The 25,587-nt window shown below is 36.0% G+C and overlaps 1 protein-coding gene across 2 annotated transcripts in view; it reads right to left on the reverse strand.

Moving 5' to 3' along the window:
- The window catches only part of LOC150085673 (endoplasmic reticulum-Golgi intermediate compartment protein 1-like), a 285,607-nt gene that overhangs the window by 109,060 nt on the left and 150,960 nt on the right, over positions 1 to 25,587 (reverse strand). For both annotated transcript variants that reach the window (XM_090374181.1, XM_090374180.1), the window contains exon 6: positions 10,403 to 10,463. In XM_090374181.1, the coding sequence (XP_090230307.1) occupies positions 10,403 to 10,463 (61 nt within the window). The remainder of the gene's footprint in view (positions 1 to 10,402; positions 10,464 to 25,587) is intronic.

The raw sequence follows: 25,587 nt of genomic DNA on the forward strand, positions 1-25,587 counted from the left end.
TTGAGGTGTATAAGGCCTTGAATGGATTGAGCAAGCTCAATGCTAATGGGATTCTTCCTGTTGCTCAGATTACTCACATGAGGGGACATAAATTCAAACTGAGGAAAGACAATTGTAGAATAGATGTGTGGAAATTTGCATCTAGACAGCGGATGTTTGATAGTTGGAACAAACTTCAATCTGTTGTAGTGGAGCTCAGCAACTTAAATAAGTTCAAAGTAGAACTAGACAAACATTTGGAGTGAGTGGATGGGTGAAATGGGAAGGGTGTGTTTTTTTTTTTTTTGGCTGATGCTATATAAGCTTGCTTTCTTGCATGATATGCCCTACTAATATTAATGCTATTTTTTTTATTTATTTATTTTTTTGATTACTGGAAATAGAGCATGAGTATACTATATGTGGGACCTGTTAATAAACATATTCATTGCATTGCATTGTTCTTTACAAAATTTCATATAACTCCATTGACTGTATATTTAGATTTAAAAATCTAGGGATGCTGCTGTTCAGCAGTGCGTACTGACGAGCTGCCCCAGTGTGTGTGAGTGACCAACCACAAATTCCACTCAATATCTGGAAAGTTAATCTCCAATTATGAGATATTCTGATTTGCTGGATCACTTTATTTCCCTGTATAGCTGTTTGGTATTCATCACAGTCATCAGGCATATAGCACACTCCTACTAACAAGATGGGGTGGGGGATATCGGAAACTTGCTGTGGAGACTAAACATGGGTTTCAATCACTTCAAGCTTCCAATAAGCAAAGTGGTCATATTCCACCAGTCGATGTGAGTCATCTACCACCTAATGCTAGCATTAGTGCAAAGTAATAATAGTAAGTATGACTATTATATTAGTATATTATAGTATTGTAGTTTATTAGTGTTAATTTATATTAATATCAGTAGTGGTGTTAGTCAGTATTCGTACTAGTAGTATCGTGTATGGACAGAAGGAAATATGGAAAGACAAAAGAACACGAAATGGAATAGTCTCAAGGTGCTAGTCATCACAGAAATGGATATGTCTTGGAACTATACATTTTATTAAATTGAAAATTTTAATAAATTCAGTTCGTTGCAGAATGTAGATTCTTAATTCTCAGCTTTGGTATGAAAAATATATAACAAAGGTTTAAGCGACATGAGTAGGTTTTAAGGAGATTTAAACTGATTAAAGTTAAGTGCTAAGGTGTCATCATACATAGATCAGATGGAATCTTAGGTTTCCAGGAAGAAAATATTTGTGCCTATTAAATATCTAAATAAACTTGGAAGAGATAAAGATTTTTAACATAATACAGTTTTTATTTTATATCAGTTTTAGTGCAAGTTGGAGTTTGCAGTTGCATAAATTTACTAAAGTAATATAAGATAATATCTTACATACATTATTCTTTCCCAAGGTAGACTCAAAAGAATATGACAGACAGAAGCCTTGTATCATGATAATAGGAGGTTCTTTAATACCATGAGTAAACTGTATCTGGCAAATCCTACAAAGTGTATTATCAGGATTTTAAAGTTAATTGATGGTGATCAGGAAGTTAATATACCAGCTGCTCCAGAAATCAAACCTGTACAGTGCTCATCACTACGTATGCTTAACGCTGATAATGCGTTCCAGAAAAACAGAGCGCTAAGTGAATCCACGGTAAGCGAGCGCCGCATTCCCATAAAGTAACATATGTATTTGTGAGTTGTGGTCGGTGCCATAGGATATTTCCTAATCAATAATAATCGGTAGTGAAATGATGCACAAATTTCGGTCAAAATATTTAATATTCAAATATTTGTACATATAAAATATTCTGCATTACATACGTATATAATTAAGTGGTAACTACTTACGTATCAAAATTAAACTTAAAATTCCAATTAAAATCATGAATTTAATTGATCTAAATTGATTTAATTTAACTGATGAATTTAATCCTGAAAAATGTGTGGATTTTGGGTTGAACTTTGGCCCTTTTCCAAATAAACTAAAAGGGGTATTAATTTTAAATCACCCACAGTTTAATTACCACAGTTTAAGTCAACCGATCCTTCGCCGCTTTGAAACCTGGCATGTTTTTTTCTTCTTTCAATATGAAACTTCTTTTAGGCATTTGTTTCCACAAAAGTCCTGCTTCATCTATGTTATAAACTTGTTGAGAAGTATAACACACAGTATACTTCTATCAATAATTTTAACAAGTTCTTTTTTGAAAGTTTTGGCTCCTTGATCTGAACTTGCGGCTCCTCCCTGGATTTTAAATCTATTCAACCAGCCCTTACTAGTTTTAAATAGTTCCAATTTTTTTTAGGTGAGTTTTCTTCTGATCATCATATAGGCTAATCCCTCTCTCTTTTTTTATTATTTATAATATTTAACTTGACTGAATTCTGCATTGGATATTATCTTCAATAAAATTAGTTAGTCTTTCCATTTCAATCCTAATAGCCAGCCTAGTCCTAGTTGCTTGCAGTGGAACAGCTATCTTTCCCGCTGCTAAAATTAATTCTTTATTTTTTCATAATTGTTCTTACAGTTAAACTTGCAAGTTCTAAATTATGGCACATATCTGCTTGTCTTTGACCGGATCGATTCGCTTCAAAACGTCTAATTTAATTTTCAAATTCAGTAGTATTTTTCTTACATTTATAGTCTTAGTACTGCTCCCAGACGTTGTTGCTTTTTCATTCTTATTGGCCATTATTAACTCTTCGAAAATGTAACTGCGTTGGTTGCATTAATTATGATACAATATTCAAGTAAACTGTCCGTTACGCACGATGTCTAATACTGTACTGAGTGATGACTAGACTTCGGATAAATGCATATAATGCAAATATTACAAGCAATATACATGATCATTTTTTAAAATGTTGATCTCGGAAATACGTAACAAGTCACAGTACTGCAATTAAATTAGTGCACGAGAGAATTTCACTGAGGGTGGGAATTAGGGCTCCCACTCCTGGGTTTTTCCACCCAGAGCTGGGTTTTTTGATTGTCATCTGGGTTGATAGGTTTTTTTCACAAAAATATCTCATTATCTGGGTTTTTTTCAGTAATTTTTAATTTTAAGTCAAAATTTATTTTTATTTCTTGTAAATACAATAAAATTTAATACATTTAATAACAGTTTACAATTTTCTTAATTTTATGTTCTAACAATACTGATCATAATTTGTAATATCTCAAGTGCTTGTACAAAATACTACAAATGTAAAAGGATTTCAAAGTTTTCGCAGGGTTCTACACTATGAAATTACGCTTACATGTTCATGTTACTAACATGTATGCGCAGCCTATTGAGTAGGCGGAAGGCGGTCTTTACTGCACAGTCTCGTGATCGTTCGTGGTATTATTGCATTGCTTGGTGTGATTTTTACATTTATGCGTGTACTACATACAGTGATTATTATTTATTATTTGTTTTTTTTTTTTTTTTTTTAGCAGCATTAGCAACTAAGGCCATATTGCTCCGGGATATGCGGTGGTCATTCCCTGACCTTTCCACATCCTCCGTATTTGGTGGTGACGGGCTCAAACCCCGGTATAATCAAGAAGCGTGTGCTATGCACTGCTGCTCCTTCCCACCTGGCTACGGAGGCGCCTACATACAGTGATATAATAAATTTAAATTGTAGTGACTATTTCTATTTTATGTTAATGAATTAGTGATTTATTTTTTATTTTATAGAACTTTTTAAATAAGATAACTGCTAATTAGCCATACCCACAAATTGCCCACAATGTTTAAAACTTGTTCCCCACAGAGAAAGATGAGTAAACGGTGGTATACTCAAAATTTTAGAAATGAATGGCTAGAAGATCCGGAATTAAAGGATTGGCTGAAAGAAAACAGTAATGAAAAAGGTGCGTCTTACTATATTTGTTGTGAAATGAAATTAAAGAATGCCAATAAATTGATGTTACTAGCGCATAAAAATACAGTTAAACATAAAAAAAGTACAATTATTGCTAAGACAAGTTCAACGTTAGACACGTTCTTCACAAAACGTAAACCTATGGAGAATGAAGAAGTAGCAAAGGCAGAGTTAACAGTTGCTGCACTCATTTCTGAGCATAATATTCCATTTGCGCAATGTGATCACCTTATAGAAGCATGTAAGAAAGCATTTCATGATAGCAATATTGCAAAACAAGTTCAGATGAAGGCGACTAAAGTCTCTTATCTTATACAACATGGCACAGCCTATCATAAAAAAATATACATTTCTAACATATGCAGAAACAACAAGTTTTCAATGATAATAGATGAAAGTACAGATTTATCTTTATCGCAAGTTCTAGCTGTTGTTGTTAGATATTTTGATATTCAAAAACTTGAGTTGTAGATGTGTTACTTGACACTGTTTGTGTCGAAAATGGTACTTCAGAAGGGCTTTATCAAGCTGTAAAAGATCTTTTCATAGAAAAAAACATTCAAATAAGTAATCTCGTTGGCTTTGGAAGTGATAATTGCGCCACTATGATGGGTACTAAGAGTGGGTTCCAGTCATTGCTAAAAAAGGGTGTACCATCAGTATTTATAATGGGATGTGTTTGCCATTCTTTTGCATTATGCGCTAGTCATTCAGTCAAGGTACTACCATCATATCTAGAAATATTTATAAAAGATATCTCTTGTTATTTTTCCCGTAGTAGTAAAAGATTAAACGAGTTCAAAATGATTCAAGATGTTGTAGATACTGCTAAGCATAAAATCCCCAAATTAGCACAAAGACGTTGGTTATCCCGTGGCAATGTAATAAAAATTATTATTGAGCAGTGGCATGCGTTAGTTCTTTATTTTCAGTCTCAATCAAAAATTGACAAAATCGATGGTGCAGGGAATATTTACTATGATCACTAAAGGAACTAAGCATATGTTGTTGTTTTCAGGATATGTACTGGAGAAAATAAACTGCCTGAATATTGAATTTCAATCTGAGCATTTCAGATTGCACTTACTTCATTCGGTGGTTTCAATTGAGTATAAAAATATTCTTAGTTTTTTCATAAAAGAAGTCATTACTTCGTGCAAGCTGGTTGAAATTTATCCAAGCAATACAATAAATCATAAGCCTCTGAATAAAATATATTTGGGAGGCTGTTGTATGGCCTTATTAAATTCAACACCACTTGGTGACAGTGAAAGCAGGTTTAAAAATGATTGTTTAAAATTTCTTGTTGAACTTTGTATGGAAATCAGTAAAAGATTTCCTCTAAATGATGATGGAATTATCGCCAGTCTCAATGTTCTTGACCCAGCAGTTATACATGATCGTGCCAATTCGCCATGCTCAATTTTCCATTTAGCAATGCAGTTCCCTCACCTTGTTTCTGAAGACAAACTAGATCTTCTAGATGATGAATGGAGATCATTTCGTTTAAATCAAGATTTAGAATTCTCTTACAAAACCATTCCTGAATTTTGGTATCTGTTACGTAATGTAAAAGATGGCTTTAATAATTCTAAATATGAGATTTTATCTAACTTTATGACCAGTCTAACTATTTTACCTCACTCTTCAGCAAGCGTAGAAAGAATCTTCTCCCAAGTAAACCATATAAAAACAAAAGCCACAAACTCCCTTAAACCAGAAACTGTGAAAAATCGACTAATGGCAAAACAGGCGATAAATAGATCTAATCAAAACTGCTACTCATGGAAACCTAAATCAGAATTGGTAAAAGAAACAGGTGCAGGTATACTTGCGTGTACACCAATGCTAGGAGTTTAGTAAATAAATTTGATGAATTTGAGGTATTGCTCAAAACATCGAAGGCAGATATTGTTGGGATATCAGAGACGTGGTGTCACACAGATATAAGGGATGCAGAACTGCAATTTGGGGAGTACAACGTCTACAGAAAGGATAGACAAGATAGGAAGGGAGGAGGGGTTATGTTATTATTTAAGAAACACATAAAAACCAAGGAAGTGAAGCCAGTCGACATCGCTGGACAGTGCAGTGTGGAGTCAGTTTGGTGTGACATAAACATTGGGAGATCAAAATTGAGAGTAGGAGTGTGCTATAGGCCTAATGACTCTGATGAGTATAATAAGGAACTGTACAGGGAAATAGAGTGGGCCAGTAAATCAGAGTGTCTTATAATGGGAGATTTTAATTTCCCAGATATTGACTGGAATTTGGGGGCTGGTTACTCACACACTAGCAGGACTTTTGTGGACTTATTGGATGATTGTTTTCTACATCAGCATGTTCGGGAGGCAACTAGAGGGAGTAATACTCTTGATTTGATTATCAGCAGTGATTCTTCATGCATTAAGAATCTGGAGATACAGGAACCACTAGGTGGCAGTGATCACAGTGTGCTGAAGTGGGATTTACTCAAAGAGGTAACTACCATTAGGGGTAAAGGGAAGGGTTATTGCTTCCGTAAAGGCGACTACGATGGACTGAGACAGTATTTAAATTCTATACAGTGGGACCAACTGATGATGTTACCAACAGCAAATTCAAAATGGGAAGCATTCAAAGAACTTATCTTGGAAGCTACTAGGCTTTACATACCAACTAAGAAATACTGTTCAAGGTTTAGGCCAAAATGGATGTCAGATGAACTAATGAGGCATATGGCAGAGAAGGAAAATGCATGGGATACATACAAATTAACACATGACACAGAAGCCTATGATAGATACAAGTTGATATGCAACCAAGTTACAAAGGAGGTTAGGCAGGCGAAGGCAGATTATGAGAAATCCTTGGCAAGGGATGCAAAGAAAAACAGCAAAGAGTTCTTTACTTATGTAAACTCTAGACGGAAGGGGATGAATCAGATTGGTCCACTTGATATTGATGGGTCAAGTGTTGATGATCCTGCTCAGGTAGCTAACAAACTAAATGAATATTTTGCATCGACATTCACACATGAGGAGTTATTCAGCGAGGGGAATGCCAGAGGTGTATTCAACTCTAGCAGTAAGCTACAGAATCTTGAAATAACTGGGAGTAAAGTGGAGGAGAAACTGTTGAAGATAAACACAAGAAAGGCACCCGGGGTGGATGGGATCTATCCAGTTATATTAAAGGAGGCGGCAAAGGAAGTAAGCAAACCCTTAGCCATAATTATGAGAGCTTCCTTGGACTCAGGGGAGGTACCCATAGACTGGAAATGTGCAAATGTGACCCCAATTCACAAAGGAGGATCAAAGGCTGACACAAGTAATTATAGACCTGTGAGCTTAACTTCTGTTCCAGGAAAATTAATGGAGGCACTGGTTAAAGAAGCACTGCAGGATCATTTAGACAAGACTTCAGTTATAGCTCAGACACAGCATGGTTTTGTTAAGGGGAAGTCTTGCCTGACCAACTTGATTGGATACTATGATGCAGTCACAAAAGAACTGGATGCAGGGAATAACTTTGATATTATATACTTGGATCTTAGAAAGGCTTTTGATACTGTTGCACATGGAAGACTGCTACACAAATTGGAGCAGTGTGACATTGGAGGCAAATTGCTGCTATGGATAAAGGGGTGGTTGAGGGGGAGAAGACAGAGAGTGGTAATCAATGGACACTGCTCATCGTGGACTGATGTTATTAGTGGAGTCCCTCAGGGCTCAGTGTTGGGTCCATTATTGTTTTCTGTATTTATAAATGATATTGATGATGGTATATCGGGCTTAATGTCCAAGTTTGCAGACGATACAAAGGTTGGTAGGGTTGTCAAGGACACTACTGACACTAAGCTGCTGCAACAGGATCTGGAAAGGTTGAGCAGATGGGCTGAGAGGTGGCAAATGAAGTTTAACATTGATAAATGTAAAGTACTACACATGGGAAACAGCAACCCCAGAGCAATGTATCAACTCTGTGGTACTACACTGACAGTGGTAGAGAATGAAAGGGACTTGGGGGTGGTTGTGCAGGCAGATATGAAGTTCTCTGAGCAGTACAGACGGGCTGCAAGAGTAGCTCATGGAGTATTGTCAATGATATACAGGAATTTTTCCAGCAGGGATAAGGAGGTGATTATTCCATTGTATAAGGCGATGGTCAGGCCACACCTAGAGTACTGTATACAGGTCTGGAGACCTCATTTCAAGAAGGATGTAGAGCTGCTGGAACGAGTAAAGAGAAGGGCAACAAGATTAGTGAATGGAACAAAGGGGTGCTCTTATGAAGAAAGGCTTAAGTTTTGCAAATTACAGTGTCTGGAGACTAGGCACCAGCGAGGTGATCTGATAGAGGTGTATAAAGCCTTGAATGGTTTAAGCATGCTCAATGCTGATGGGATTCTTCCTCTAGCTCAGAAAAATCACCTGAGAGGGCATAAATTCAAATTGAGGAAAGACAGATGTAGGATAGACGTGCGGAAATTTGCCTTTAGCCAGCGGGTGGTTGGTTGGTGGAACAGACTTCCATCCCTTGTGGTGGAGGTTGATAGCCTAAATAAGTTTAAGGCTCAGCTGGACAGGTATTTTGAACGAACAGAGGGGTGAAGTGGAAGTGGGTTTTTTTTTTTTTTTTTTTGGCTGATGCTGCATAAGCTTGCTTTCTTGCATCAAATCCCTCTACTAATGCTAATGCTAAAAAAGAAGTCATACAAGGAACTTGTCATTAAAGATACGAAGAATGTTTGAAAAAAATGAAAGAACTTCAAAAAATAAATGTGGAGGGAACTGAATGGGATGAAAATTCTGATTACAATTAAATACAAGATATTTTTGCATGGTAAGTTTTATCTTATTTGTGTTGCTATACTATATGATGAAAACTAGGTTTTTTTTGGGTTTATTTAAGTTGCAATCTAAGTTTTTTTTAAATTTGTGAGTTGGAGCCCTGGTGGAAATATTTCTCAAGTCGCCGTGGGAAACGTTTTAACCGTATTTTTATATTCATTTTCATTTTCAAATGAAATGATTTCGTTAAATATGCAAAAAATGCAATCTGTAAAAGAGCGTTATAGTGATCTGTGACAGCGTTATAGTCAGATACGGGTTATAATATAAGAACAGCGTTATAGCGAATCAGCATAAAGCGAACCGCGTTATAACAGGGGCCTGCTGTATTCTAGATGCCTCTATTAGTCTGGGTGTATCCCTCCAACCTAGCAGTTTTCTGACCCACCTATCACTGTCTCGATAGCATCAGCAAATATTCTTGCACCCCTTCTATTCAACCATACCACATCCCTGTAAAAACAGTCTTTCCTGTTTGTTTGTTTGTTATTTGGTTTTTAGGAGCATTAGCAACTAAGGCCATATTGCTCTGGGAATATGCGGTGGTCATTCCCTGACCTTTCCGCATCCTCCATATTTGGTGGTGACGAGCTCGAACCCCGGTCTAATCAAGAAGCTTGTGCCATGCACTGCTGCTCCTTCCCGCCTGGCTACGGAGGCATGCCGTCTTTCCTGTTAAAAAGCACAGACTACACTGAGATAAATTCTACCCCATGAGCCTTGCACATTTTCTCCAGGACCGAATTGATTGACAAGGCTCTGAACATATATTCCCTCCTATCGTGTCTGGGCAGGATTGAAAATGTGTATATTTTACATTATTTACTTTAACCTAGTGTAATCATGTTGGCTTGGCACCATTTTTATCTGACACCAGAAGTGGCATGAAAATTTATGTTCATTTTCATTAAAAACTATGTCATTTTCAAAAAATACTCCTAAGAATTTTATTTTCTTTTGTTTTCAGGAATCCATCATTGAATTTATGATGTCTAATTTAATTCTGTATCACCTTCTATATGTACATATCTAAATTAAATTTTAAAAAAATTAATAAGTAAAAAAATTCCAAACCACTAAAACTCATTTCCAAAACCACAGCCATGCACAACAAATAATGAAAATAAATGACCTAAGAGTTCAAATCTTCTTCTTTAATGAATCTACATTTACATTTAATATGTAAGGTTGCTCTCATTACATTAATATGTAAAATTGGTAGGCATTACGGGAACCATTTCATCTATGTACCACCCCCATCCACACCACTTTAAAACAACTCACAACTCTCTTCACTCAGGAGTAAATGACACAGTGCTTTCCAGGATGAATTTTCATCACGGTTTTTCTATAAACAGTTTAATCGATCTGTTTTGAAGAGTCAAAATGACCCTCAAAGTTTCGTGTATATGATTTCACACAAATATCAGTAGGTTAATTAATAAAATGCACTTGGTCCGTGCCCTCACACCCTTTTCCTCAAAGATCTGAACTCTCCCTTAAAGTTCATTAAGAGAACCCAGCCAACGAATTTTTTCTGTGGCATAATAATACTTTTTGCTGAAATCACTCTTGCTGATAATAAAATACAACCTATATATATATATATATATATATATATATATATATAATAAAATAAATCTACAAAGAAATGGGAAAAAAAAAAATTTTTTTTTTTTTTTAAACCTTTGGCACTACTTCGGTCTTTTTCTTTAAGTGGGTTAAAGCTTCCCTGTGTCCTCTCTGGCTGAAAAAATGAAACAATAATCAGCAATGAGATATTTTCAAATATTAAAAGTCACAATAATGTAATGTATATTCTCATTAAGGAAAATTTATTTTAAATAAACATTACACTGAAATAAACTAACATTAATAAATTAAGTCAACCTTAACCAGTGTTCACATAGTTGTTATTGCCACTTGAAAGAATTTTAAGAACTAGAACTCTAAATATAAAGAGAATTCCTCAACACAAAATTCTTTAATTATGTAAACTGTAGAAGGAAGGGGGATGAATCAGATTGATCCACTTAGCATAAATGGTTCAACTACTAATGATCCTGCTCAAACAGCTGATAAACTGAATGAGTATTTTGCATGTACATTCACACATGAGGAGTTATTCAAGGAGGGGAATGCCAGAAGTTTATCAAACTCTAACAGGGAGCTAAGTGATTTTGTAATAACTGAGAGCAAAGTGGAGGAGAAATTGTTGAAGTTAAACATAAAAAAGGCAACCGGAGTGGATGGAATGTATCCAGTTATATTGAAGGAGGCAGTGAGGGAAGTTAGCAAACCTTCAGCCATAATTACGAGAGTATCCTTAGATTCAGGGAAGGTCCCCATGGACTGGAGATGTGCAAATGTACCCCCAATTCACAAAGGGGGTTCCAAAGGGTGAAACAAATAATTATAGACCTGTTAGTTTAACTTCTGTTCTGGAAAAAATAATGGAGTCACAGGTTAAAGAGGCAACACCGGATCAGCTGGACAAGACTGCAGTAATAGTTCAGACACAGTATGGATTTGTTAAGGGGAAGTCTTGTCTGACCAATTTGATTGGATACTACAATATGGAAACTGAATGCAAAAAATAATTTTCAGGAAAGCTTCTGTTGCACATGGAAGCCTGCTGTACAAATTGGAGCAGTATGGCATTAAGGGCAAGTTGATGCAATGGATAAAGGGATGTTAGAGTGGGAGATGGCAGAGAGTGGTAATAAATTTCACCATATGGCTAATAATAATAATAACAATAAATGGACACTTCTCTATGCAAACTAATATTATTAGTGGAGTCCCCCACAGTTCGGTTCTGGGCCCATTGTTTTCGGTATTTCTCAATGATATTGAAGAAGGTATATCAGGCTTAATGTCCAAGTTTGCAGATGACACAAAGGTTGGCAGAGTTGTTAATGGCATTAAAGACAGTATGCTACTGCAATAGGATCTAGAAAAGTTAGACAGATGGGCTGAGAAGTGGTAACTAAAGTTTAAAATTGACAAATGCAAAGTACTGCATATAGCTAGCAGTAACCCAAGATAAATGTGCCAACTGTGTGATACTACACTCAGAGAGGTGGAGAATGAAAAAGACATGGGGGTAATTGTGCAGAAGTTCTCTGAGCAGTGATGACGGGTAGCAAGAGCAGGTCATGGAGTTTTGTCAATGATATATAGGAATTCTGCTAGCAGAGACAAGGAGGTGATTATCCCTTTGTATAAGGCAATGGTTAGGCCACACTTTGAGTAATGTATACAGGTCTTCAGGCCTCATTTTAGGAATGATGCAGAGTTTCTAGAACGAGTACAGAGAGGGGCAACAAGATTGGCGAGAGGAACAAATGGGTGTGCTTACAAAGAAAGGCTTAAGTTCTGCAAGTTGCAGAATCTGGAGACTAGGCACCTGCGAGGTGATCTGATTTAGATGTATAAGGCCTTGAATGGTTTGAGTAGTCTCAATGCTGATAGGATACTTCCTTGCTAAGACTAAGAACCTGAGGGGGCATAGATTCAAATTGAGGAAAGACAGTTGTAGAATAGATGTGTGGAAGTTTGCCTTTAGCCAGCAGGTAGTTGACTGCTGGAACAGACCTCCATCTGCTGTTGTGAAAGTTGACAAATTAAATAAGACTGAACTAGACAAACATTTTGGAGTGACCGGATGGGCAAAATTGGAAGGTTTTTTTTTTGGCTGATGCTGTATAAGCTTTCTTTCTTGCACCATATGCCTCTGCTAATGCCAATTATTTTCTGTATGATTCCTTTCGCTTCAAAGGTGGTACCTGTGGATATGTCTGTTCTGATATTCCCTGTCACAGATTTAGTAATTTGGAATCTCCTTTTTGATCTTCAATTGTCTGCCTTAAAATCTCTCTGCCACATTCTGTCAAATTTATCTGTTGCCTCTATCGTTCTCCCAAATAAACTAATCACTTGGAACTCTTTGAAACTTGACTTTCTCACGTCCAACTTTCTAACATTGAGGTAATTTTTCTTTGCTATTTTAATGTCTACAACTCCAGCTGGCTTCTGTTTTCTAGTTACACGGACCCAGCCGATTGAAATGCTGAGGCTTTTGCAATTACTAATAACATCGCACACATTGTTCATTTACCTAAAAGAATACCAGACAATAATAAACAAGCGGCCAACACGCTTGATCTTTAAAAAAAAAACAATCCTTCTAAGTACACAGTCGAGGTGAGTCGTCCTCTAGGCATCTCAGATCACAACTTGGTGATTGTCTCTTTTCCAATGGAGCCTTTTTCTCTTGGCCATTCTCAATCTCATGTTGTTAGTCATTACAAGAATGCAATATGGGATGATCTGCAAGATTTCTTTTCATCTTTCATTGGTTGGATTACTGTTGTCAATGTTTGCTCAGACTGTGACAGCGAAATTATTTTTGTAGGAATTAAATTCTTTATTCCTAAGCCAAACTCAAAATCTCATCTTTTATCTAAACCTTGGTTTTCCAATGTGTGAAGGCTGTTCAAAATAAGAATGTTGCACATCGCAATTGGCTTGTATCCATATCTCTAGGTTCAAATGGCAGTCCAGCATTCTGGTCTCTTCCAATGCTACTGGCTACAACTTTTTCCCATCTCTATCCCACCTTTCTCAAAACGAGCTGCTTCTATTGCCACTTCAGCCAAGGATAAAGCTGACCTGCTAGCATCCTACTTTTCTTCCAACTCATGTATTGATGATCTTCGTAAACCACCTCCTACTTTTCTCAGCATGCTCCATTCAATGCCTCCTGTGCTCTTCCATCAAAAGGATGTCACAAGGATTTTGAATAATCTTGATGCTAACCTCCACGTACTGACCGTATTTCTCCACTAGTTCTTAAAACTCGTGCTCCTGAACTTACTAATGTTCTGTGTTGCCTTTTTTTTCACTTTTTTATTTCAAAGATGTTTTCCCTTGTGCTTAGAAATTTGCTCATATCCTGCTAGTTCATAAAAAGGATGACAAATCCCTCCCATCCAGTTATCATCCCGGTAATGGAAAATCAATTAACTGCCAACTCTTAAACTATCTAGAAACCTTCCATCTGATCAACGATCGCCAGTATGGATTCAGTCAGCCATTAATGATATTCTGGCTTAAGTTACCCATCGTACAAATTAAATGGAAAAGTTTGGTGAAACTCGAGCAGTTGCTCTTTACATTTCAAAGGCTTTTTACCTTGTTTGCCATAAAAGTCTTCTAAATAAGTTTCCATCTCATGGTTTTACAATTGTTTAAGTTTTCTCTCTGACTGATCACTGCAGGTAATGGTAGATGGCTCTCTGTCTTCTAACTTCTCCACTAATGCTAATGTTCCTCAAGATTCAGTTCTTTCTCACCCTCTTTTCCTCTTATGTATTAATGACCTTCTTCCACTGACCGGAAATCCTATCCATAGTTTCGCTGAATATAGCACATTGCATTCCACTTTCCAGTTTGAGAAACCTTGCAGTGCACAAACAGCTTCAACTTCTCCAATATCCACTACCAATTCCTTAAATGCTGATCTTCAGGTTATTCTTCCGTAGGGTAAAGATAACTTAGTTGATTTCAATCCTTCTAAAACTCAATCCTGTCTTATATCATGAAAAAAGGATTCTTCTCTTCCTATGCTTATCTTTGATGACACTCAGATTTCTAGACAAGATCACATATCTCTATTAAGGATTATCCACTTCAAATTTCTCTTTGCATAAGCACATCACAATTATTGCTTCCTCTGCATCTGAAAAACTGGGTTTTTCTCTTTTGCTCTTTGCGTTACTTTTCTTCCAAACAGCTGTTCATTCTGCACAAATCCACCCTACTACGGAATATTGTTCGCACATCTGGAGCAGTTCCCCCAAACCTCACCTTGAGATGAAGCATAATGGTTAGTCTTTCCTATTCAATTCGTTTTTATAGCTTGTTCTACTCCGTTCTCTATTTAACCTTCCTTCACTATTCAATAAGGGGGACGCTGCTAAATTTTCATTTAATTAGGATTCTATTTCCTAAATAATGTTTCCCCAACATTACTTTAACCTTACTTTTGCATGTTAAATTCTTCACTCTAATGGTCTGCCACACTACTAGCATACTTCCATTTCTTTTTATTGTAACATAATACAGTATACAGTTATATATATATATATATATATTTATGGAAAATTAATAAAAGTACTGTATTTAAATTATCCACATTTACACTAGTCAACAGATTATGGAAATCAAAAGTTTGAAAATTTTGTAATTTATTAGATTAATGTTTTTAGGAATAATTTTGTTGTTATGTAAAATACTCAAGTAATTGTTCTAATGTAAATCCAGAAAGGTGAACACAGCTATTTTTATAAGAAATAATAAATATGAATGTGACATATGTTTTATAAAAATTTGGAATGAAAAAGACTATGGGAAATTTAAAATTATAAATAATTAGTTTTAATTTCTTATTTAAAGCTATAATTTTTTAAGGATAATGCTAGCAGAGGAAGACACCAGTCAGTATCACTGCCATGTAGCTCTTTGTTTAATTTATCAATATTAGCATTAGTAGATGCATACTATGCACGAAAGCATGCTCATATAGCATCAGTAAAACGAACATCTTTCCCATTTCACCCATCCCTTGCCCCAATGTTTGTCTAGTTCTGCCTTGAACTTATATAAGTTGCTGACCTCCACTACAAAAGATGGCAGTTTTTTCCAACAATCAACCACCTGCTCACTAAAGGCAAATTTCCACACATCCATTCCACAAATGTCTTCCCTCAACTTGAATTTTTGCCCCCTCAGGTTAGTAATCTGAGAGACAAGAACAATCCCATTAGAACTGAGCTTGCTCAATCCATTCAAGGCCTTATACAACTCAATTACATCACCTCACTGGTGCCTAGTCTCCAGAAGCTGCAATTTCCAGTACTTAAGCCTTCACTGGTAACACTAACCCTTTGTTCCACTCAACAATATCGTTGCCCTTCTCTGTACTCATTCCAGCAGCTCTACATCATTCCTAAAATGAGGCCTCTAGCCTGTCTACAGTACTGAAGATGTGGCCAAACCATTGCCTTATACAAGAGGACAATCATCCCCTTATCCCTGCTAGCAAAATTCGTGTATATCATTGACAAGACATCATTGTCAATGATATACAGCCTTTTTGCACTGCTCAGAAAACTTCATATCTGACTGCACAATAACCCCCAGGTCCTCTTCATTCTCCACTACTCTGAGTGTGGTACTACCCAGTCAGTTTGTATGTTACTCTGGTGTTACTGATACCATAGCAGTACTTTACATTTATCAATGTTAAACTTCAGTTGGCACCTCTCAGCCCAACTGCTCAAATTTTCCAGATCCTGTTGCAGTGGCGCACTATCATTACTGTCATTAACAACCTTGCAAACCTTCGTATTGTCTGCAAATTTAGACATTACCCCTGATATATACCTTCATCAAATATCACTGATAAATACCGAAAAGATTGGTCCACTTGATATCGATGGTTCAACTGTTGATGATCCTTCTCAGGTAGCTAACAAACTAAATGAATATTTTGCATCGACATTCACACATGAGGAGTTATTCAGGGAGGGGAATGACAGAGGTGTATTCAACTCTGGCAGTAAGCTAAATAATCTTGTAATAACTGAGAGTAAAGGGGAGGAGAAATTGTTGAAGATAAACACAAGAAAGGCACCTGGGGTGGATGGGATGCAAAGGCAGTTAGCAAACCCTTAGCCATAATTATGAGAGCTTCCTTGAACTCAGGGGAGGTACCCATAGACTGGAGATGTGAAACTGTGACCCCAATTCACAAAGGAGGGTCAAAGGGCGACACGAGTAATTATAGACCTTTTATTATAACTTCTGTTCCAGGAAAAATAATGGAGGCACTTGTTAAAGAAGCACTGCAGGATCATCTAGACAAGACTTCAGTTATAGCTCGGACACAGCATGGTTCTGTTAAGGGGAAGTCTTGCCTGACCAATTTGATTGGATACTATGATGCAGTCACAAAAGAACTGAATGCAGGGAATAACTTTGATATTATATACTTGGATCTTAGAAAGGCTTTTGATACTGTTGCACATGGAAGACTGCTGCACAAATTGGAGCAGTGTGGCATTGGAGGCAAATTGCTGCTATGCTGCTAAGGGGTGGTTGAGGGGGAGAAGACAGAGTGGTAATCAATGGACACTGCTCATCGTGGACTAATGTTATTAGTGGAGTCCTTCAGGGTTCAGTGTTGGGTCCATTATTGCTTTCTGTATTTATAAATAATATTGATGATAGTATATCAAGCTTAATGTCCAAGTTTGCAGACGATACAAAGGTTGGTAGGGTTGTTAAGGACACTACTGACGCTATGCTGCTGCAACAGGATCTAGAAAGGTTGAGCAGATGGGCTGAGAGGTGGCAAATGAAGTTTAACATTGACAAATGTAAAGTACTACATATGGGAAACAGCAACCCCAGAGCAACGTATCAACTAACAACACTGAACACAACGTAACAACACTGACAGTTGTAGAGAATGAAAAGGACCTGGGGGTAATTGTGCAGGGAGATATGAAGTTCTCTGAGCAGCGCAGACGGGCTGCAAGAGTAGCTCATGGTGTCTTGTCAATGATACACAGGAATTTTTCTAGCAGGGAAAAGGAGGTGAATATTCCCTTGTACAAGGCAATGGTCAGGCCACACCTTGAGTACTGTATACAGGTCTGGAGGCCTCATTTCAAGAAGGATGTAGAGCTGCTGGAACGAGTACAGAGAAGGGCAACAAGATTAGTGAATGGAACAAAGTGTTGCTCTTACGAAGAAAGGCTTAAGTTTTGCAAATTACAGTGTCTGGAGACTAGGCACCAGCGAGGTGATCTGATAGAGGTGTATAAAACCTTGAATGGTTTGAGCATGCTCAATGCTGATGGGATTTTTCCTCTTGCTCAGCATAATCACCTGAGAGGACATGAATTCAAATTGAGGAAAGACAGATGTAGGATAGATGTGCAGAAATTTGCCTTTAGCCAGCGGGTAGTTGGTTGGTGGAACAGACTTCCATCCCTTGTTGCGGAAGTTGATAGCCTAAATAAATTTAAGGCTCAGCTGGACAGGTATTTCGAACGAACGGTGGGGTGAAGTGGAAGTGTTTTTTTTTTTTTGGCTGATGCTGCATAAGCTTGCTTTCTTGCATCGTATGTCTCTACTAATGCTAATGCTAAATTAAAAATCTTTCCATCCAAAACTTGTCTGATGGTTTCTAAGTGTTGTCTTTCTTCAAATAAACCTTTGCTCAACAAAATTAATAACAGTCTATTCCTTTCATGACAACAACTAAATATCTGAGTCTTAAAGTTGACAATCGACTAACATTTCTACTCTATATTACTCATTTTGCAGATAAAATTAAAAAGTTTATATCAATGTTCTTCATATTCCTAGGCAGAAGTGAGGGCTTAGTGCAAAAACCCTTTGTCTCATGTACAATGCTGTTGTTTTTCCTATTGTTACTTATGAGGCTGGAGCCTGGTTTCATTGTACCATACAGTTCAATGAAAGCTTAATTCTATTCAGCGTACTTTCCTTCTTGTCCTTGTTAATGCCTGTCACTCCATCTCCAAATTCTTCTTGCTGTGGTACCCTTTCCCTTGATTTTCTTTTAGTATACTGAGGGCTTTCTTATTATATCTAACAAGGTCATTCTTATGAATTTGATGGCATTTTAATTGACCCTGAAGTACCTCCTAAATATTTCCAAACATTCAGGAGATACTTCAGGGAGATAATCTCGTTTCAAAATTTTAATTTCTCATTGGCAAGAACTTTGTTCTTCCTCATCCAAAGGTAGAACTACTTATATTAAAGTTTTCCCGTCTGTCTCCATTTTCATCAAGACTACTTTGCAGTGGTTCACTCCAAGCTCACTCCTTTTTTTTCATTTTCATATCCTTTCAAACCATGGCTCAATTAATACTAAGTTATTTTATTTCAACCTTTCTACAACACAATTTTGTTTGGGTGGCACTCTTGAGGATGTTCTCTATATATTATTCTACTGTCCAGCTTATAGCATCCTCTAGGCAAAGATTATTTATGAGCACTGGTCCTGTCTTACCTAGTCAAGAATATATATTTGAGTCTTCTAAAAATAACTTTCAAGCACTGCAAGATGTTTCCTGTTGAGAACATCTCAACAGGAAATGCTGTTGTTTTTCCTATTGTTACTTATGAGGCTGGAGCCTGGTTTCATTGTACCATACAGTTCAATGAAAGCTTAATTCTATTCAGCATACTTTCCTTCTTGTCCTTGTTAATGCCTGTCACTCCATCTCCAAATTCTTCTTGCTGTGGTACCCTTTCCCTTGATTTTCTTTTAGTATACTGAGGGCTTTCTTATTATATCTAACAAGGTCATTCTTATGAATTTGATGGCATTTTAATTGACCCTGAAGTACCTCCTAAATATTTCCAAACATTCAGGAGATACTTCAGGGAGATAATCTCGTTTCAAAATTTTAATTTCTCATTGGCAAGAACTTTGTTCTTCCTCATCCAAAGGTAGAACTACTTATATTAAAGTTTTCCCGTCTGTCTCCATTTTCATCAAGACTACTTTGCAGTGGTTCACTCCAAGCTCACTCCTTTTTTTTCATTTTCATATCCTTTCAAACCATGGCTCAATTAATACTAAGTTATTTTATTTCAACCTTTCTACAACACAATTTTGTTTGGGTGGCACTCTTGAGGATGTTCTCTATATATTATTCTACTGTCCAGCTTATAGCATCCTCTAGGCAAAGATTATTTATGAGCACTGGTCCTGTCTTACCTAGTCAAGAATATATATTTGAGTCTTCTAAAAATAACTTTCAAGCACTGCAAGATGTTTCCTGTTGAGAACATCTCAACAGGAAATGCTGTTGTTTTTCCTATTGTTACTTATGAGGCTGGAGCCTGGTTTCATTGTACCATACAGTTCAATGAAAGCTTAATTCTATTCAGCATACTTTCCTTCTTGTCCTTGTTAATGCCTGTCACTCCATCTCCAAATTCTTCTTGCTGTGGTACCCTTTCCCTTGATTTTCTTTTAGTATACTGAGGGCTTTCTTATTATATCTAACAAGGTCATTCTTATGAATTTGATGGCATTTTAATTGACCCTGAAGTACCTCCTAAATATTTCCAAACATTCAGGAGATACTTCAGGGAGATAATCTCTTGTTTCAAAATTTTAATTTCTCATTGGCAAGAACTTTGTTCTTCCTCATCCAAAGGTAGAACTACTTATATTAAAGTTTTCCCGTCTGTCTCCATTTTCATCAAGACTACTTTGCAGTGGTTCACTCCAAGCTCACTCCTTTTTTTTCATTTTCATATCCTTTCAAACCATGGCTCAATTAATACTAAGTTATTTTATTTCAACCTTTCTACAACACAATTTTGTTTGGGTGGCACTCTTGAGGATGTTCTCTATATATTATTCTACTGTCCAGCTTATAGCATCCTCTAGGCAAAGATTATTTATGAGCACTGGTCCTGTCTTACCTAGTCAAGAATATATATTTGAGTCTTCTAAAAATAACTTTCAAGCACTGCAAGATGTTTCCTGTTGAGAACTCGTTATGGAAGACACGATTTCTACCAACCAATAATCTAAAATCTTCATAAACTGCAAGTCGAATTGTAGTTTTCACTGAAAGTACTTATGCAATGTTTTGGATGGTTATTGTGACTTGCAAACTACTGTCAACTAGTCAACTAAACTTTTAAGATTTGTCTGTTAATTCTATTATTATAGCTTATTGATTGTAAGAATTACATTAAGTCTAAATCAATCAATTATAATTGATTGATTTAGACTTTAGCATTAGCATTAGTAGAGGCATTTGATGCAAGAAAGCAAGCTTATGCAGCATCAGCCAAAAAAAAAAAAAAAAACCACTTCCACTTCACCCCTCTGTTCATTCAAAATACCTGTCCAGCTGAGCCTTAAACTTATTTAGGCTATCAACTTCCACGACAAGGGATGGAAGTCTGTTCCACCAACCAACCAACCAACCACTCGCTGGCTAAAGGCAAATTTCCGCATGTCTATCCTACATCTGTCTTTCCTCAATTTGAATTTATGCCCTCTCAGGTGATTATTCTGAGCGAGAGGAAGAATCCCATCAGCATTGAGCATGCTCAAACCATTCAATGCTTTATACACCTCTATCAGATCACCTCGCTGGTGCCTAGTCTCCAGACTCTGTAATTTGCAAAACTTAAGCCTTTCTTCGTAAGAGCACCCCTTTGTTCCATTCACTAATCTTGTTGCCCTTCTCTGTACTCATTCCAGAAGCTCTACATCCTTCTTGAAATGAGGCCTCCAGACCTGTATACAGTACTCTAGGTGTGGCCTGACCATTGCCTTATACAAGGGAACTTATTTAAGTCTAAGTCAATTAAGTCAAAATCAATCAATTATAATTGATTGATTTAGAATTAATGACTTTATTTATTGTACTGTATTGTATTGGTTTGGTTAATGTTGCTTAGTTGCACCTGCAAATCGCACAGCTTTTCTATTTTATAATATTGTCTAACTTCTCCGTTATTCCTTTTCTTTCCTCCTTTATTTTATTTTATTTCATTTTATTTTTTTTTTTTTGCTGGTAGTTGAGACGTTGGCTGTCTTAATCATGGGATGGCCGGCACCCACCGGTATTGTACTACCTTTAGTTGCTGCAGGATATTGTCCATTTCAGGACCGGCATACAAGTTTGCTAAGGTAGGCTATGGTACATAATTAGTAGCGAACCACCTCCTCGTGATGTAGACAGACACTGGGTAGATTTTCAGATTACCTTCCGGGTGACTAAGTGACCAGAAACAACTAAACATCACAACAACACTTTCACTGAACAAACACATTACACATCTGTATCATCACAGTGTACCATGGCAGAATTGCACTAAAGTTCTGAAGCTGTCCTGCATAAAATACTATACATGTCTACAACATGGTGTGACTGGCTTTAGGTTTCACTAAATGAACTAAAGGAGATTTTTTGAATTATCGTCAACATGTGACTAAATGAATAAACTGATATAAAGAAATCCTGTTCTGAAGACAGAGAATTAAATTTTAACAAGAATTTGCATCTCTGCCCATCCACAAAAGTACAAACAAGGAATTCATTCAATTTACAGGGCTGTAAAGTAAAAAACATCGTCAATTATCTGGATAGGTTTTGTGAATTTCTTCTAGAAAGAAATATTGCATTAGAGCTTTTATACAAAAATATTGCATTAGAGCTTTTATACAAAAATATTGCATTAGAGCTAATATATAAAACAGTATGACTGTTTTGTCATGCTGTGTTATATATTAGCTCATATAAACCTGAAAATAAATAATTTTTGAACATCACATTTCAAATAGTCATTTGCTTGATTAATAGAGCTGGATTGCATGAGGAAGACAGTGAAAATAATGCTAGAGTGCAAAGGGTTAATACTAATACTAATCTATGAGTCATATAAATTTCTAATTGCTGCTTTCAAATGTATACTTAGTAAATAAAATAACTTTATATCATAGTCAGATAAATAAGATAACTCAGATAGTCAAATAAGATAATTTTATATGGCTTCCCCAAATAACAAAGTTTCATGGTAACAATAATGAAAGCGATTTTTATGCTGAATGTTGATATGAAAAATTTATTAGTTACATTTTCAAGTCTAGAGATTAGTAAATACAGTCAGTCCTCGTATACACGATAGTTGTGTTTCTAGAAACCCTCGTACAATGCAAAACTGTGCAATATAAACAACAAGCCCTAAGGGGAAAATAGGGTTAGCCGACCACCCAAAATTGAACACACATTTGTAACCAAAACATTACCAAACACAATAAATTATCGTAATAAAATACTTAAGTATTTTATTACGACTATTACGTAATAAAATATTGCTAATGCTTTTGCTTCTATCGTAAGCAAACTTGTTTTTTGTTTGACTTTCTATCCAAACAGATGACAGCTGTTCAATCTCTTCCAATTCTTTGTGTCTTAATCTAATGGATTTTAATTACACTGAGTTGTTCTTGCTATGAAAGTTTTTATTTTCTCTGCATTCTTTGTAATTCTCGGCATTGCCTCATTTAGGCCTGTAGCACGTGCAATATCACATGGTTTTTCATTTCGCTCAAAGTGTTTCACAATTTCATGTTTTTCTCTATCGACAGAGGAGGACTGGCCATAAGATTTACCAGGGAAACCGCAGTGGGTCGGAGGCCGGTGTGATTTTGGCCATAAACGCTAGTATGGGGCCACTACAAATTTTCCCGGGTAAGAATTTTTGACCCAGTCTGCCTCTGTTTATCGATATTGCTTTTCTTTTTCTCTCTAAATCTGTAGTGTCTTCACCAGGACGCTTCCTTTTCACACCTTTTTTTACTCATTTTTAAGGAATAAAGCACAATTACAAAATGAGGAGGCACGCTTGATATATATAAGCAAAGCTGTGAGCGTGTAGCAACTGAATAAACAACACCGTAAAGGCAGAGACAACTCTATTAACACTTCACTAGCTCACATTTTACTAAAGCACATTTCTGGGGGTTACTGCCATAAAACAATAAAAACAATTTCCAGTTGCGTTCCTGCTAGTGGAATCTGTTATAAACTGGTAGTAAACTCGATCTAATTGCATTTGTGATAATATCGATAGCTGGAATTTTACATTATTATGGTGAAATATGTTTCCCCTTCACTGATAGAAAAAACATAAATACATTTTCAGAATCTTCTCTTCATTCCTATCGTGTTTCTTTCAGTTGTGGTGATTCCGTGTTCGACTGCCATTTCTTGTAAACACAAAGGCGAATCGTACATAAGCGAATTCGGTTCGTGTTATATATGAAATCGTTCTCCTATTTATAAATCGTATATGATCGAATTCGTGTAGTGTAAACACGTGTTATACGAGGACTGACTGTACTTCAATCAAATTAGCAATGTACTAAATAAAGGCAGTTGCTTTTAAAAATTATAAGACACTGACATGGTGCTTTCCAAACCTTATTTTATGCAAACACATTATTCATATACCAAAAATAATTCAACACCTTACCCAAATTTTGCAATTATTCAACATTCCTCCCTCTTTTAATCCAAATTTAAGATAATGAATAAAAAGGTATTTACAGGCAGTTCTCGCTTTACGAGTTCCCGGATTTAGGAGTTTTTTTTACCCCAAGTATAAAGTATCAACAAAATCGAAAATATGAACATTAATTGCAAAAAATGAATGTTAAACATTCAGAAATACTACATCCAATTCCCCGTGCATAGCTATACAATACAGTGTACTCCACTTTACGATATTAATCAGTTCCAGAGACACCACCGTATCGTGAAAACATCGTAATGTGAACCCAATAACACATTGTTTTTTGGTAATTTGTTTCAAGATCCCGGAAGTTCAAGATTTCACTGTATAACTAAGCTACTTATCTCTCTAAAATTTCATTTTCAACCGTATTTTTATCTCCTTGTGTCTCGTGACCTTTAAATGGCCTTAAGGTCACGAGCGTGATTTGTAAATTGTATTAGTTACCAATTCAAATCATTAAAATGCACTACACTTTCAGCATTATCATATGTTCCGTTATAAGAATCAATTTTGAACGCCTTTGTGATATTTTCCTAAAGCACGTTTCTGGAAGTCACTACCATAAAACAATAAAAACAATTTGCACTTTCCAGTCTATTGGGCTTTTCTGTTACTGCAAGCAATTATAAATGGGTAGTAAACTCAATCTTATTGCATTTGCGATAATACCGATAGCTGGAATACTATGGGTTTTTACTTTATTATGGTGAAATGTGTTTGCCATTTACTGAAATCTTCAATTGTATAAAAAACAAATAAATTTTCAGAATCTTCTCTTCATTCCTGTTTTTTTTTTAAAGCTTCGTAAACTTTTTACTCCACGTAAATCGTGTTAGTTGCAATTTGTGTGTGCCATTAAAAAATGCTTATGCATATGCAATCGTAAAATTTATAATAAAGAGAAGATTATCTTGTAAACAAACGCCTCTTGAAGCATTTCTGAAGAAGACGACTCCTTATGCAACAAACCAATGAGTGCTGAGCCAATAATGAGTGATCAATGAGTGTGCATGTAGTCGATGATGGTAATGAAGAATAAACATTCTTTAACATTTGTAAGTCATAATTAATTTCTCTATTATTATAATTTGCTTGATTTTACAGGCTACGTTTTCATTTCTTTGCATGAATCACTCATTGTTTAAACATAAACTAATTAGCTAACTAATTTCATTGTTGATAACATAACCCCTATTTTTAACATTATGTCTATGGGAAATATTTGTAAAATAATAAGAGGAGTATACCTCAATATAATACATAGAACACTTCCGTACGATACCTCCAGAAATTAAAACGGAAAAAACCGAAAAAATCAACAACTTACCGGTACATTAGAGTAAAATATAAATAATTAATAATCCAATTTAACACAAATCAAATCAATTTAAAACAATTAAAAATCAAATTAACGCAATTAAAAGAATCTAACTAAAATATTCAAAATGATTTTCCGGTCTGACGATCGAAAAGCGTTGTCAGCTTCAGGAAGGAAAATCGTTGTGAATATTTTCGTTAGATTCTTTTAATTGCATTAATTTGATTTTTAATTGTTTTAAATTGGATTTTTAATTATTTATATTTTACTCTAATGTACCGGTAAGTTGTTGATTTTTTCGGTTTTTTCCGTTTTAATTTCTGGAGGGTATCACACGGAACTGTTCTACGTACTATATTGAGGTATACTCCTCTTATTATTTTACAAATATTAT

This window comes from Mastigoproctus giganteus, chromosome 5 (genome assembly GCF_048544385.1).
Source record: "Mastigoproctus giganteus isolate SK-2022 chromosome 5, ASM4854438v1, whole genome shotgun sequence".
Lineage (NCBI taxonomy): Eukaryota > Metazoa > Arthropoda > Arachnida > Uropygi > Thelyphonidae > Mastigoproctus > Mastigoproctus giganteus.